General features: G+C 37.6%; 1 protein-coding gene across 1 annotated transcript; it reads left to right on the top strand.

Moving 5' to 3' along the window:
- Positions 1-327: 327 nt before the first annotated feature.
- LOC137241479 (uncharacterized) lies at positions 328-10,330 on the top strand. Its single transcript, XM_067769090.1, has 6 exons — positions 328-348; positions 433-738; positions 799-831; positions 7,779-8,126; positions 8,483-8,966; positions 9,029-10,330. The coding sequence occupies exons 1-5, from the start codon at positions 328-330 to the stop codon at positions 8,882-8,884; spliced, it is 1,110 nt and encodes a 369-aa protein (XP_067625191.1). The 3' UTR covers positions 8,885-8,966; positions 9,029-10,330.
- Positions 10,331-16,523: the final 6,193 nt, after the last annotated feature.

Below are 16,523 nucleotides of genomic sequence, written 5' to 3'. Positions count from 1 at the left end.
AAGATACCTCAAAATTTACTCAAGTTATCGTGTTAACGGACAGACGGACGGACGGACATGGCTCAATCAAATTTTTTTTCGATACTGATGATTTTGATATATGGAAGTCTATATCTATCTCGATTCCTTTATACCTGTACAACCAACCGTTATCCAATCAAAATTAATATACTCTGTGTGCAAAGCACGCTAAGTATAAAAATATATGTATGGACGTTAAGGCGTATTTGTAATGGACTTTTGACCATCCTTTGCGTTTGGCAGATAAGTTCAATATATGATTGAGGTTCAGTCTTGCCAAACAAAGTTATTGAAACGTGTAGGGAAATGAGACTTGCGCCTATTGCTGTAAAACTTCATGAAGCTGTTTCAGATATCGAACTAAACGCAATGACTATTATTCATTCATCAATATGTTTTATTTAAATTCAGAAAAGCCAAGACCCATTATTAGCACCCTCTTCTGAGCACACTTCTAAAGAATGTTCTCCGACACCATCACCGTCCAAACCCAAGCGCCGCAAATTTGATGATTGCGAGGACGATGCTTACGCCAAACATGTTGAGAAATGCTCAGAATCTGTAAGTGCCACTACAAAATGTGATTCTTGGGATGATGTTGGACAATTCGTTGCCTCGAATGGACGTTTGTGGGAAGCAGAAAATCCGCAATATGCTAAAGAATTTAAAACTAAGATCTATGAACTTGTGTGCCGATATCAAAGGCGCTTAACAGAGGTAAATGCTTACACAGCAATCCAAATATGAATGCCCGTACTAATATTTGTTCTTCTTCAGGTGTACCCGGTTTATTCAACGGAATATCTGCAGGTCTATAAAGCAGAGTTTCTTTTAGAATAACTGTTTGTGTAACGTATTTATATAAGTTATAAGCAACCCAAAAATGTGTTTAATATTCTTCATTGTCAATAAATTACGTGACGCGACTAAGGAGCGGCGCGGGTTTAGACCAGCGTTGTTGTTGTTGTTGTAGCGATAAGGTTACTCCTCGAAGGCCCCGGGGAGCGTTATCGATGTGATGTTCCTTTGCCGGATACAGATCCGGTACGCCCTGGTCACACAGCACCATTAAGGTACTAGCCCGACCATCTCGGGAACGCCCGCGTAATACTCTAGTGTGGCCGCAAGCAACCCCCAGCGGGTTAGGGCGCTTAGAGTATATACCCGCGGCAGGTACGCCTGTTGCAGCTAAGACTCTGGCGACCCCAAGATCGTCATAGAACTAGGGTGTGAGAGGGTGCTATTGTTTAGATGGTTCAATATGGTCATATTAAATCGTTCCCATGATGGTCAGCCTTGTACTTGATGCTTTTGATCGGAAACTACCGGATCTAAAACCGGCAATGGAACGTCAAGATCGATAACTCGATAACACTCCCCTAACCTTTCTGATATCGTCTTTATCGCTACAACAACAGCAACAACAGGTCACACAGGAGGGGGGGAGGGTGTGGATCGGGGGTCCAAAAGCGGCAAAATGAGCGTCACGTAATTTATGCATCGCCCCAAGTATAATTTTGGTTCCGGAACGTACTGAAACTATATTTGATAAGACCATGAAACCCTCAGAGCGAATCGCACAACAACAACAACTTTATTTATTATAAATAAAAAAGCATGGAATAAATCATGTAACGGGTGTTATAGTTCAATTTTCTTCATGTGACTGATGTATCTATCACGTACATTTCGTAAGGTTGTCGATCCGTCATGTTGTTGTTGTAGCAGTGCTTCGCCCCATTCAATAGGTGTGACCGATCACAAATTGGCATCAATATTCTCTAACGGGAGTCCAAGGAAACTTGCTGTTTCAACAGGGGTGGACCATAATGAGAAGGGTGTTAGAGGCGTTGGTTCCACATTACAATTGAAGAGATGGTTGGTGTCATATGGGGACACATTGCAAGCAGGGCATACATTTTGTATGTCGGGGTTGATTCTGGATAGGTAAGAGTTTAACCTGTTACAGTATCCAGATCCGTCATCGTATGTGACGATTCGAACTCAGATATAGTTGCAATGATGTAATTGCGGTTTGCACAATACATCAACGTGGAGTAAAACATTGCTCCATCTCGGCTACCGTTTTGCAAACGTTTGCTTTTTGTCGTTTCTCAAAACTGTTGTTGTTTTTATTTTTATTTTCGGCCTTTCAAAAGTTATATCAAGAAGAATTTCTCAAAACTTGTTTGAAAACACCTTTTTTCAGAATTCGGTTGAAGAACGCCCTTTATTAGACTTTTCTGAAATGAATTCTGTGTTAGGGCGTTTTTGAATAAGATTTAGGGAAGTGCGCAGTTGAAAACATTCTGTGATAGAATTTTCTAAAAGCAAATTTAGAGATAGCTGATATAGCACGATGCTCCTCTCGTATGTTTTTTTAATTAAAAAAAAAAAAAAACAGACAAAAAAAAATTGGTTTAATTTACGAGACTATAAATTTATATAAAATACCCTATACCTATTTTGTTGACTTTATTAGCTCTAACATTGATTTCGTCGAAGCTAAAGAGCTCTGATGCTATTTTTATTTAGGCTTTATCGAAATTATCCACTGCCTTTCTGTGGTGATTACGAAATTCAATCCAAATTATCGGAACTCGGGAGGTTCGACGAAATTAATATAATATATCTTCTTTATATTATTTATAATAAAAATATATATGAAAATCACGTGTCACATTGTTTGTCCGCGATGGACTCCTAAACTACTGAGTCGATTTTGAATTTGTTTTGCACCCCGTGTGTAGTTTGATCTAACTTGAAATATAGGATAGGTTATATCTCAGTTTATAGTCGCAATATTATTTTATTGCAATTTTTTTTAAATGTTTATACGTAATAATAAAATGGTGGTACTTCGGTGTAATTGGTTGGTGTTTAATTAAACAACGTGCTTATCAATAAAAAATATAGCGAATGATATCAAGTATAGCACATCACCAGGCCCGTCGAGATGGGGGGGGGGGGGAGGGGAATGGGGGGATTACCCCCAGGCCCGGGGTTCTGAGGGGGGCCGCGGCTTAGAGGTACTAAGACATTTTTTTAAATTCGGGAGAGTTTAGTTGTTCCATGTGCAATTTTTAAGCCGAATGTCAAAAGCAGCGAATATCTGCATTTCGCTTTAATATTATAGAGAAGTGTGAAAAATAAAAATCTATATATAAAAGGAAAGGCTAAAATGTGTATTAGTTGGTCGCCGGTGTTTGAAGAGATGCGTCGGTCGATTTTGTTCAAGCTTTCACACAAGTTGCGTATACCCCACGCGGTGGTTATCACATAGCTTTGGTTGCGATCGACGTACAAGGTCTAGAAATATAGGCCGAAAAATGGACCCGGGTAGCCCTAGAATGTGTGGGTAATATAGATAGCAAATAAAATCCGTTGCTAAGAGCTCTAAAGTAATTTGCATTGTGATATTCGATTTAGTCCCATCAAACTGGCAAAACTGATAAATGAGCTGCTCAGTGCACACATCGATTAACTCCACTTTTTGAAAAATCTTAAATTTAAGTGTCAAAGCCCTTGGTATAGTCTTAACTTCTTATATTTATAGTAACTTTCCTGAATAATAAACATTAGCACCGTTAAATGGCAAATTTTTTTCGCCATTGAATAGTAATTTATTTCAGAAGCCATTTCGATTAACTCCATACTCTAACGTAAATCGTTTCAGTAACGCTGTATCTGTTCTGGCCGTGCATCGACGCTTATTTGTTTTTAAACAGCCGAAGATGCTCTCTCCCTCTCAATAATATTTTGTAACGAATATCGCATCGATAAAACAGATAAAAAGAAGCACAATGCAAACGATAGTATAGCAGTTGTAGGGTTATCTACTTTATTTAAATACACTATTTTTTATACTCAGCGTGCTTTGCACATAGGGTATATTAACTTTGATTGGAAAACGGTTGGTTGTACAGGTATAAAGGAATCGAGATAGATATAGACTTCCATATATCAAAATCAGCAGTGTCGAAAAAAAAATTTGATTCAGCCATGTCCGTCCGTCCGTCTGTTTGTCCGTTAACACGATAACTTGGGTAAATATTGAGATATCTTCACCAAATTTGGTACAGGAGTTTATCTGTACCCAGAATAGACTGGTATTGAAAATGAGCGAAATCGAATGATAACCACGCCCACTTTTTATATATAACATTTGGGAAACACAAAAAAACCTGATTATTTAGTAAATAATATACCTAGAATGCTGAAATTTGACATGTGGACTGATATTGAAACTCTTGATAAAAATTAGAAAAAATGTTTAAAGTGGGCGTGGCACCGCCCACTTGTGATAAAATAAATTTTACAAATATTATTAATCATAAATCAAAAATCGTTAAACCTATCGTAACAAAATTCGGCAGAGAGGTTTCCTTTACTATAAGGAATACTTTGAAGAAAAATTAACGAAATCGGTTAAGGACCACGCCCACTTTTATATAAATGATTTTTAAAAGGGTCGTGGACGAATAAAATAAGCTATATCTTTGCAAAAAAGAGCTTTATAGAAATGGTATTTCATTTCCCAAGTGGATTTATAATAATAAATAGGAAAAACTTCAAATTTAAAAAAAATGGGCGTGGCACCGCCCTTTTTATGACTAAGCAATTTTCTATGTTTCGGGAGCCATAACTCGAAGAAAAATTAACATATCGTAATGAAATTGTGTACACATATTTTCCTTATAGCAGAAAATATTTCTAGTAAAAATGGACGGGATCGGTTAAAGACCACGGCAACTTAGATATAAAACAAATTTAAAAGGGTCGTAGGCAAGAATAATAAGCTATAACTTAGCAAAAAATAGTTTTGAATCAATGATATTTCACTTATCAAGTTTTATTGTAAGAGGAAATGTGGAGACATTTCTTTTTAAACGGGCGGTGCCACGTGTTATGTAGAAAAGTAATTTATCTGAAATGAAATGTACAATTGAAGCTCACGCTGAGTATATAATATTCGGTTACTCCCGAACTTAGACACCTTTACTTGTTTTATTTACCGTTAGATGAAAGCAATTATGCATTCTACATTATATATTTGAATTCATATTATCAGAGGAATTTTTAAAAACAATACACATTACATCATCGTGTTTCTCAACTTTTCGTTTTATGGAGTTAATCGAAGTGTGCACTGAGCGGCTCAAATATGCATGCGAAGCCGAAATAAAGACATGAATTAATAATACCCACATACCTATTTATATACGTCCTATGCGATTTGCCTGAAATTTGGTATATAAATTTGACTATATTAGTATTTACGAACCTTTTTTCCGGGAAGTAGACCAGAGACGGACTGGGACTGGGATTAGAACTAGGACTGGGACTGAGACTTTGAGTTGGACTAGGACTGGGACTGGGACAAAACCCATACCACCCTCTGGGACAGGCAATAAGGGAGGAAAAAGAATGGGAAGAACTTGATAGAAGAGAGAAGGAGACTGAGAAAGAGATAGAATGAAAGGAAGATGGAGATAGATGATGCGAAAAAGACGGAGGGAGGAGTGAATAAAAGGATTAGGAAAAAGAGGGGGGGGGGGGGGCAGAGTTGGACGGAAAAAGGTTTTTAAAATGTATGTAGATAGGCCAAATTTAGGGCAGAACAACAAATTTATATAAAATACCCTTTATCTATTTTGTTGACTTTATGAGCTCTAACATTGATTTCGTCGAAGGTAAAGAGCTCTGCTGCTATTTATTTAGGCTTTATCGAAATTATCCACTGCCTTTCTGTGGTGGTTACGAAATTCAATCCAAATTATCGGAACTCGGGAGGTTCGACGAAATTAATATAATATATCTTCTTTATATGATTTTTATATATATCACATTGTTTGTCCGCGATGGACTCCTAAACTACTGAACCGATTTTGAATTTGTTTTGCACCCCGTGTGTAGTTTGATCTAACTTGAAATATAGGATAGGTTATATCTCAGTTTATAGTCGCAATATTATTTTATTGCAAATTATTTGTCTATTATTTGACAGACAATTATCTATTAGCATCAAATGATGCTTATGTATGGCGACATCTGTTGACTTGATTCAGAAAGTATTATTTTAATAACATCACCACCTGTTGCTGAGGTGAAATTCAATCGTCATTAATTTTTAAATTTTTGGTGTTGGCATAACCGGACACGAGTTACTGAAGTATATTATTTGTATCCTCTTTGTTTTTTGTTAAAAACTCTTTAATTAAAAGATATATATGTAAGTATTATATTATTAAATTTGCTATTCATCAAATCACACTGTATTATAGATGTAATTTGATGGATCTAAATGAATTATCGATCGATTTAGTATCTCCTCAAATCAATGTGCTATAATAGAATGTTTTTCAATTTTTTTTTTAATTTTTTTCAGTCAAATGCCACCGAAAAAATCTGACCTCAACAATGCGCGGAGCAGAAACGGACGACGCAAACGTGTTGAAAGAGCTCATCTTTCGGCAGAACAAATCGCAGCAAGAAATGCAGCTCAAAGACTCAGGGCAGCAGAGGCTCGTGCACACGAGTCTCAAGAACAGCGTGATAAACGTCTGCGACAGGTGCGACAGACTTCTGCAAGAATAAGAGCGACAAGAATAAGAGCGGTACGAGAACTAAATTAAATTCAAATTAAAAGTATTTATAATTCAAAATAATAAATATTTTTGTTAAAGATTTAAAACAAACTGCCCTACCTACCGCATTTATAAGTTTAAGTGTCACATGTTATTTACTAATAACTTTGTAGTATACTTATTTGTTACAAACTTGAATGAAGAAGCTACAGGCCTGCCAAAATACTGCTCTCAGAACCGCCACGGGCTGTCTCCTTATGTCCCCAGAACACGATCTATATAATGAGGCGAAAATACTGCCCATCAGGGAGAGAAATGAGATGCTAACCAAACAGTTCCTGTTGAATACCCAGAAATCTGGGCAACCCAACAGACATCTGATTGATGAGCCAACACCGCCTAGGGGCTTAAGGAGTCATCTCCGCAAGCGTTATGAGGAAATACGGCACCTGAGAAGTCAGCCGTATAAAGCAAAAAAACACAAGCAGGTCCTCAGTGAACTCCACAAACAGGCGTCGGACTTTTATGCCAGGAATTGCCCGGTGAATCCAGTACTCAAAGAACAGTACCCAAAACTTGCGGAAGAGGAACGCATACTCCCCAGGGAAACGCGAGTCACTCTAGCTCAACTTCGTTCTGGATACTGTAACAAGCTAAACTCTTACCTATCCAGAATCAACCCCGACATACAAAATTTATGCCCCGCTTGCAATGTGTCTCCACATAACACCAACCATCTATCCAATTGTAATGTGGAACCAACGCCTCTAACACCCCTCACATTATGGTCAACCCCTGTTGAAACTGCAAGTTTCCTTGGACTCCCGTTAGAGGATATTGCTGACAATTTGTGATCGGTCGCACCTATTGGGTGGGGCGAAGCACTGCTACAACAACAACAACAAACGTGAAAAAAAATAAATTTTCTATTTAATTCTTTTGTATTTTTTATTTTTTTTTTTGCTTAATATCAACTATACGGCAATTTTGATCAAACGTGTCCCTTTCACAAGAAAATTGCGTAGAAAATATGAACATTCCAGAAAAATTAATAATTAGAACCCTTTACGCGTATGACCGTTCATATTCATAATTCAGACAGGACAATGTCTGTCGGGTCAGCTAGTATAAGATATAATAAAATAAATAAAAAAAAAAATATCTTTACAGTTATCGAACATGAAAAAGGTCAATGCCGTTAAATTTCTGGAATGCTACGAACAGCACCCATGTTTATGGGATCCTAGAAACAAATTTTATAAACACCCCCAGCATAGGACAACAGCTCTAAACGCTATGATCGATGAACTAAAACTCGGTATTTCGATCGAGGAACTGAAGCAGAGAATAAGAAGCTTGCGTACAATGTACACCAGGGAGTTTGGAAAAATAATTGCCTCTAAAGAAAGTGGTGTTGAAACCAATGATGTATACGTCCCGAGGGTGGCTTGGTTTAAGGTTGCTGATCGCTTTTTGAAAGCTGTTATAGAAGGGAAGCCCTCATCAAATTCAAATATGGTAAATTAACTTTCCTTTTTGGGTCTTTTAATATTGTAGGTAGGTAGGTAGGTTTATATTGTTTCGATTCAGCCCGGATTAGGGCCGCTTTCATCTCCGGTCAGCGCTAACAGTTAAATTTAATTACTAATCGCACAATTACCTTCTATTAAAGTGCCGGCCACCGTTAACCGGAGATGACCCGCTCGCAGCCATTTGTGAAGAACATATAACGCGTGAGTTTTCCAAAAAAAAAAAAATAGGAGACTACATAATGTATTTGAAGTCTTTTTTTAATTTTTACTACTCTTCTGTGATTTTTTTGAACATAAAATGAAAACAATGAGGTGTTTTTTATTTTGAATCTTTTATTACAGGCGCATAAAATCCAAAGCAGTGCAAATAGAAGGGAAAGCGAGGCATTCTACTTCGGCGGTCAAAGTAACTCCCAACCAAATGTACCTGATGAGTTTGATACGTTTGGAGCCCATGTGGCGCAGCAGCTCCGATATATGCCGTTAGATCAGGCAATTGCTTCGCAGGCATACATTACAAATTTTTTGGCACGAAGGAGGTTAGCTATTTTAGGATCAGATGGACTTAACATTTCCCGTCCAGAGAGCTCAGTATCTGGAAAATACTCGGCACAAAACTCCACAACAACTATGGATATGTACGAAAATGAGGACTATTTTGATAATGCCTTCTTTATAAATGATGATGAGATAGAAGTGGAAACTAAAGTGGAACCTCAAGAAGAAGGTGGACTATTTATTTAAAACAATAACAAACGACAAGAAAGCCACAATCAAAAGTCAATAGCCCTTCAGTATCTGCATATAACACAGCCACTTGCTATAGGTGTGCAAGTTTAATGTATATCTTTACTTCATACTACGACTAAATTACTTTATTTTTTACAGGACCGATATGTAACGAAAATACCGTAGCTTCAGCAACATTTGCTTTGAAACTACTAAAAACACTACACGATGTGAAACAATACGTTGAGCTGCCATTACAAACTGATGACATATGCTGTATAGAATTAGATAAGCACTTTTATATACATATATCGCACACTAACTACAAAAGAGTCCAACTTGAAAAATGTAAATGCTCAGGAGAGCAGAAAAACGGTTTATGTGAAAACGTATGTAATGTTATACTGAAATCCAGTTTAACAAAGAAGGAGACCTTCATTATAAAATGAATTGACGAAATTTTGTTGTAATTATTTGTTTACGGGCAAAATATATAAAAATAAAAAAATAAATGTAAGGCGCGATAACCTCCGAAGAGATCTAAGGCCGAGCTTCTCTTCCAATTTGCGTCGTGCTCCTCTTAATTTTTCCCTACAAATTGGCCGGACGGGACCTACATGTTTTATGCCGACTCCGAACGGCATCTGCAAGGCAGATGAGTTTTCACTGAGAGCTTTTCATGGCAGAAATACAATCGGAGCGCTTGCCAGACACTGCCGAGGGGCGACCCCGCTTAGAAAAATTTTCTTCTAATTGAAAAATCTTATTTCTAAAATTTTGATGTTGCTTTGCCCGGGAGTTGAACCCAGGGCATACGGTGTGATAGGCGGAGCACGCTACCATCACACCACGGTGGCCGCACTGGCAAAATATATAGCAATTTTGAATTATGACTATTTATGACAATTATTTCATCAAAAAAAGCAAATTTCACAATAATACAATCAAATTTACTTACTCTTTACGTATAAAAAGACACAATTTAATTAATACACAACAAAGTTAAAACTTTTTTGCAACAAGATAGTCAGAATTTAAAATAATACGCTTTATGCGTAAAAAACTGTTCACTTGTTCTTAACACATTGACACAAACAAAAATAGTACTCATAAGTTGATACAGCGCAAGCGATGCAATCAACACCAAAACTGGCATGACGGTAATTTTCCAGTTAAAGAAGAAAATAATGACAACGAAATTTAAGGGGCTGTTGGAGATATGTACTGTGAATTGGTTTATGGGAAAAAACCGATTTTGAAAAATTTTCAGTTATGACTCTTTTGTAGTTAGTGTGCGATATAGTCATATTTAATATAAGAATATAATAGTACTCATATTTTTAGTTGATGTTTATACATACCAGGTTATTATAAAATTATTATAATTTGTATTTAATTTACAATCCTTGCTGTAGAATTGCAAATCCAAAGGATCAATAAATTTTTTTTTTTAATATTTGCCATGATATTGACTTATTAATAATGTAATAAAGCAAATCCTTCTTAGCGATAACTGAAGGGGAAACATCAACAGGCGCCAAGCCCCCTTTTCAGGTATATGTGGAACTCCGCTCAATAAACATAACAATAGAACTTGAGCCCAGATAGTTCATTGTGATTTTACCTGTGTGAACGAAACCTAGTTGAGAATACGTTTGCATTTGGCACCGCCAGAAACTCTTGCCAAACATGATCTGGCCTCAGAACCTTTAGGTATTTGTGCACAGTAGGGTAGAGTGATAGCCTATGGATTTTTTTTGGTTTCTTTTTTGTAATGGCCTAGCAATGAAAAGTTGTCTTTATAAGAGTTAACCAAAATCACCAAATATTATTTTCGTAGGATGGCGTTTTGAGGTGCCCCCAGCCCCAAGAAGTTGAGCAAAATAATCGCAATTTTACAAAGCTCATTATTTACATATTTATTTTATTTCTTTCTTAATATACATAGCTTTAGTAAAATTACATATTATGACTAAAAACGACAAATTTTAAATGGTGTTTTCAGTTTTTTGTTGATAATAGTATGTTTATAACCAAGTGTATAAGTAAAAGTTTTACTGACACATACTAGGCCATGAAAATCAGTAGGCTTTGAAATCAATGAGCACAATAACAACAAGCGAAAGTAAATTAATGACAAAAAAAAAAATTTGTACCTACCGTCTTTTTCAAAGTTTAGTTGCGTTGGGCATCTCTAAACATACGATGAGTGAAATAAAAATTGTCTACCTCATGATACAAAAAAGAAGGTAGTTCCACTCAAAATTTTTTGACGTATTTGGGGATTTTTGAAGTTTCATTATGTTTGTTGTTTTGCCAGAAGCGTTGCCATACCGTTACTGTTTAAGGCGAAATTGAGGTTTTTCGAGATGGAAATTTCCTTTAGGATGAAAACGCAATGGTCATCTGAGACAATAATAATATGCTTTAGCACGATTTATGTGCATATATATTGATTGAGAATATAGTAAAACATGCAATTTTATTGAAAAATAGTTGATAATGACTCATGTCTTTATGGCAGCTTGACCCCTAGACAGAAAAGAAATACACGAAAAATCCTGTTGTTCTAGCATGGCCCTATTATCATGCCCCTACAGTGGATATTTCCAAAGGCATGTTGGGAAAAGTGTACCTCCAAAGTCTGCACATCTATGTCAATGCTAAAAGGGCACAGAATGTGTATAGGCGGAGCTGCCGCAAGGTGATCCCTGGTACAACGGGCAGAAACACTCTCATAACTAGTGGCTAACCTGCAGAGCTACAGGGTAATGTTCTCCCAAAAAAATAAAATAAAATAAAAAATGTGGACTTGTAGCCAAATTATCAAGAAATTGCGGTGTCGATTTATAAGGACCTCCTTTGAGCAAGCAATTGACAAACGTGTATGTTTTGTCCAAATGTTCTGAGCAAACGTACGGACACTTAAGAAGGCTATATGCCCTTGCTTTGCATACTTCGATCCATGTTTCTTCCACCGAAACAATTTTCGGGAGCTCGAAAATCTTATTAAAAACCTTTTCTATGCTGATATTTCGTATTAAAATATTTCCAAGGCATGGACCTCATTTTTTTTTTCTTTTCTATTTAAAATAACTATCAAAGCAATTTAGTCGTATTGGTTAATATGAAATCCATCAACATTAGAAAAATTCGTAACATTTTTCAATCTGGTAGCTTGTTTTTGATGAAATTGTCATTGTCCCCGCAAAAGTCAAGTGGCTAACGTCACACTAACGGCCCGATTCTAGTGTGGTAACAACGTTCTTTACCACGGTAAAGAAATCATGTGGAAACTTTTACACCCTTTTGGTATTCTATCCGCGAAAGTAGCCGGATAATTTTTTACCCACAAAAGTAGGTGGTTACATCGAAATAACCAAACAACAGCTGTTGTTTAGAAACAGGCAAAACTGAAAAATAAAGAATTGTAAGCGGAAATAAGTAAAGATAATAGTAAAATAGTGTTGCCTCTTGCTATATATTATATATTTGTTTACATTATGTACTTTCACAGAATAAATTACAATATAACTATGTAAAATCTTATGCATGTATGTACATATATATACACATCGTTTCGTTTATTTGTTAACCTCGTATCTACGAGTAACACATTTTCGGTAAAGCCATGGCGGAACCATACAAGGTGGCTGCATGGTGACATACCTACAAACAGAAATAAAAATTCCATGTACTTTGTTTTTGTAAATTCGATGGACGAATTTCAAAATCGAACTGCGCCGGAAGTTGATGTATCAAATCAAATAAAAAAGTTTATATTCAGCTGTCGCATGCTGCCACTTTGTATCGTTCCGCCATGGATAAAGCGAAGAAAACCAACTTTTAAATTTCACCACAGACATTGGTGAGTTTTTCGATGATGACAGCGTTACCACTTTGGCCAGAATCGCGAATAAAAGAACTGGAAACGATTTTCGGTTACATAATGTTCTGGGGACTATTTTACCTGTAACGCTCAGAATCGGCCCGTAAATGGAAATACCTCCATTTTTGGTATCATGGTTCACCTTATTTCTGGTCTAGAAAGGCAAATTTCTGGAAGTCAGCCAAAAGCGATTTGAAAAAAAAAAAAAATATTCACTCCACCCTAGTGCACAGGTAACATCAAAAGTGAAAATGTTTCAGAAAACTTTATAAAATGGGGTCGCCCTCGGCTAACTCTGCGAGTGCATTTGTAACGAAAAGACGGCTGAGGCATAGATTCGCTTGCCTTTGGTTCGGAGATCACAAATTACATAGGCTATATGAAATTCAGCTAAATAAAACTCAAAACGCACTCTAGAGATTAGCTAGATAACTCGATATAATGAATTAGTTCGACTCCGGTCGTTAGCACATCTTAGATTCCATGCGGATACGAGACTAGAATGAAAAATATCAACGGAACAAGTACGAGGGATAGCTAAAGGCCTGAAACCAGTCAGTGCAGTGACAAAACTACGCCAGTAGTGAGAGCCTAGCCTCATCCTACAAAACTAAAACAGCATGCAGCAATCAGTTTAGGTTCAAGGTTACCCAGATGGGTGTACGAACGTAGGTTCAATCACAAAGTAAATAAAATTTTGCATGCAGAAAAGTCACGATGTGCCCCAACTCTCGGTGCTCCAGACTTTTCTAATGTCATAATGCTCCCTTCGATATTTTTATCTTGATGATCAAAGATCTTTGGTTGCCATGTACGGTCGAGGACATTCGAGGACCACCATCTTTGTCAATCTACTGAATTATCCAAGATTTCTGCTCTCCCAAATAGAGAAGATACTAACGATCATAATACTCTAGAGATTATTCATCAAACTTCTTCTAATATCCTTTTTTAAACCGAAAATGGAATGACGGTTTAGGAAGTACTGACTGCAAAATTCCGATAAGCCAATAAGAATTAAATAAAAGATTATATAGGCTCGGTATACAGCAACAACCAAGAGCTTAATCCGAAATAGTCCCGCAATGATAGGGAAAATAATCGCAAAAATAGTTCCAACATTATTCCAAAAATAATCCCCAATTGATCGGGAGATAGTCTCGAAATGATTTTGAAACAAATCCGAATATATCTCGAAACTGTCCTGAAATAAACCGGAAAGATCCGACAATACTCCCGAAATGATTTTGAAATGGTCACGGATGAACCCGAAATGGTCACGGAATAATCCCGAAATTATCACTGAAAATTTCGGAAAATGAAAAAAAAATCAATAATTCATTACCAAAGCCCGATATATGTAGTGATGAAGATTGATATGTGGGTTAACTTTATGACAAAAAATTTAATTTTTGTAAAATTTTGAAAAATACGCGCGGCGCTGCTTAAATTTGCAAAACAAAAATTTGTAAACCCTAAAATCAAAGGCCGTTGAAGATCACTAATCACACACACACTGTGTGTGATTTGTGGTTGGAGATATCATATTTTTTAGGCCCGGTTTTTCAGTGCAAGTTCAACTCAGTTTGTCAGTTAAACTACGCTTAAACCTACTCTGCAGTTTTTCAGTATACTTTAACTGAAGTTTAAGCTGAGCTTAAGCGGCCGATCTGGCAGGGTTAAACTCTAGTTAACCTATCAGTTATTTGCGTTCATTCGAAATGGCGTCGAATATACTCAACAAACATTTGGGCTTGAATACCATTAGAGCTCATGTTGATAACTAGGCATACTTCTAAAATCTCAAGGGTTGTTTCGAAACAGTGGCTCAACTGCTCAGCAAAAGAGGGAATTTTTTATAAAGAAAAAAATGCTATTACTTAGGTTAGGTTGAACTGGCCGGTCCATGAGGACCTCACATAGACTGAATAAGTCCGTAGTGTTATCAGAAGTTTGGTTTAACGACCAAACTGAAAAACCCTATCAAAAACCAGGACATATGTTATAAAATAACTCCGTCATCTTGGCAAATACTAGAAGCTTCCTAGGATTTAAGCCACTTGCTGCTTCTAGATCTGACAGCTGTATCACTCCTAATAGCTGGAGTCTTAACCTGGCAAGCGCAGGGCAAGAGCACATAACGTGCTCGATCGTTTCCTCCTCCAGCCAAAGAGCATAAATACAATAAGAGCCGTCACTCGTTATTTTGTGGCGAGTATCTCGCTGAAAATTGATGCCGAATGTTTTCTGAGAGGGACATTTTTAATTGTCTCGCATTTATCCATGCCGTGTAGGCCTCTTGTGCAACTGTGATTTTTGGAAAGAGAATTAAATACATTAATTAAATACAGTCGAAAAGTAAACACAAATACCCCACGAAAATGTATAGAAGACATTTATAAACATCTCGCCCAAAAAAAAAGTAGCGACTACCTCTCAGTATACATCGAGTAAATGCCAAAAAAATAACGAGTGACGGCTCTTATTGTATTTATCCTCTTTGCTCCAGCCCGCACTTCCTACATCTGCTATCACTGACCAAGGCTAATTTAAAGGCTAGGCTTCTGGATAAATATATTAGATCAATAATAACAGGACCAACCTGTCAAAGGCACAGCACGCTTATATGAAGGGAAGATCTACGGAGACCGCTCTCCATGAGGTAACGGGTTTGGTGAAAAGATCACTACACTACAAACAATTCACACTAGCAGCTTTCCTAGATATAGAAGGCGCCTTCAAAAACATCGAAACCGGCACAATTGTGAAAGCTCTGCAAAAGGCTGGAGTTGACAAGCACATTTGTGGATGGACTCAATCAATGCTGGAAAACAGAACCATACAAGCGGATATGGACTCAGTGACAATGACCCGCAATGTGGGTAGAGGTACACCCCAGGGCGGGGTCCTCTCGCCACTACTCTGGGTCATTTCACTGAACGAGATACTACTCGAACTCGACAAGAATGGTGTTAAGGCAGTAGCATACGCAGACGACATGGTCATTGCAGTCTCGGGGGCTTTTCCCTCCACGCTAAGCGACATCCTTTAGAGTGCGCTAAGCAGGCTACATACCTGGGCGGCATCGTGTGGGCTCAACATCAACCCTAGCAAAACAGAACTGATACTGTTCAGTAACAGATCGAAAATACCTCAACCAGAGTTAAGTACCTAGGCGTCGTAATAGACAACAAGTTAAATTGGAAAACCAATATCGAAAAAAAGAGTACAGAAGGCGTATATCGCATACTACTCGTGCAAGAGAATAGTCAGCAGAAATTGGGGACTAAAACCAAAACTAATGATGTGGCTCTATACGGCGGTCATAGGGCCCATCCTGACGTCGGAGCCATAGCATGGTGGCCTGCCCTGAACAAGCAATACAACACTAAAAAACTAGACCAAATACAAAGGGCAGCATGTTATACTTAACCTGCTGCCACTGGCCCTCCACATCAGATATACAGCGATCAGCTCAGCCATCAGGCTAAGGGAGTCTAAATGCTGGACAGAAAAACCATATGGCCACAGTGACATCCTAACAAGGCTCGCCAATGTGGATTCGACAACAGATTACCTCTCAAAAACACTGATCTTCGACAGAAATTACAAGGTGCAGATACCCTCTAGAACGGATTGGTCGGCCGACAAAGTTGGCAGGGAGGGGTCACCTCACTCTACACTGACGGATCCAAAATGGACTGCGGCGTCGGCGCAGGTGTCTTCTCCAACCAAGTGTCGCAATCCCCATCCGCCTTCCACACA

The sequence above is a fragment of the Eurosta solidaginis genome, chromosome 2, assembly GCF_040869045.1.
Source record: "Eurosta solidaginis isolate ZX-2024a chromosome 2, ASM4086904v1, whole genome shotgun sequence".
Lineage (NCBI taxonomy): Eukaryota > Metazoa > Arthropoda > Insecta > Diptera > Tephritidae > Eurosta > Eurosta solidaginis.
Note: the sequence above shows the minus strand (reverse complement) of the source record. Positions and strands in the feature narration are given on the sequence as shown.

Excerpts from the sequence above, each read along its gene's own strand:
- LOC137241479 (XM_067769090.1), top strand. The coding sequence starts at position 328 with ATGAGACTTGCGCCTATTGCT. Across the intron at positions 349-432 it reads TGAGACTTGCGCCTATTGCT|AAAAGCCAAGACCCATTATT; the intron begins GTAAAACTTCAT and ends ATTTAAATTCAG. Across the intron at positions 8,127-8,482 it reads CCTCATCAAATTCAAATATG|GCGCATAAAATCCAAAGCAG; the intron begins GTAAATTAACTT and ends CTTTTATTACAG.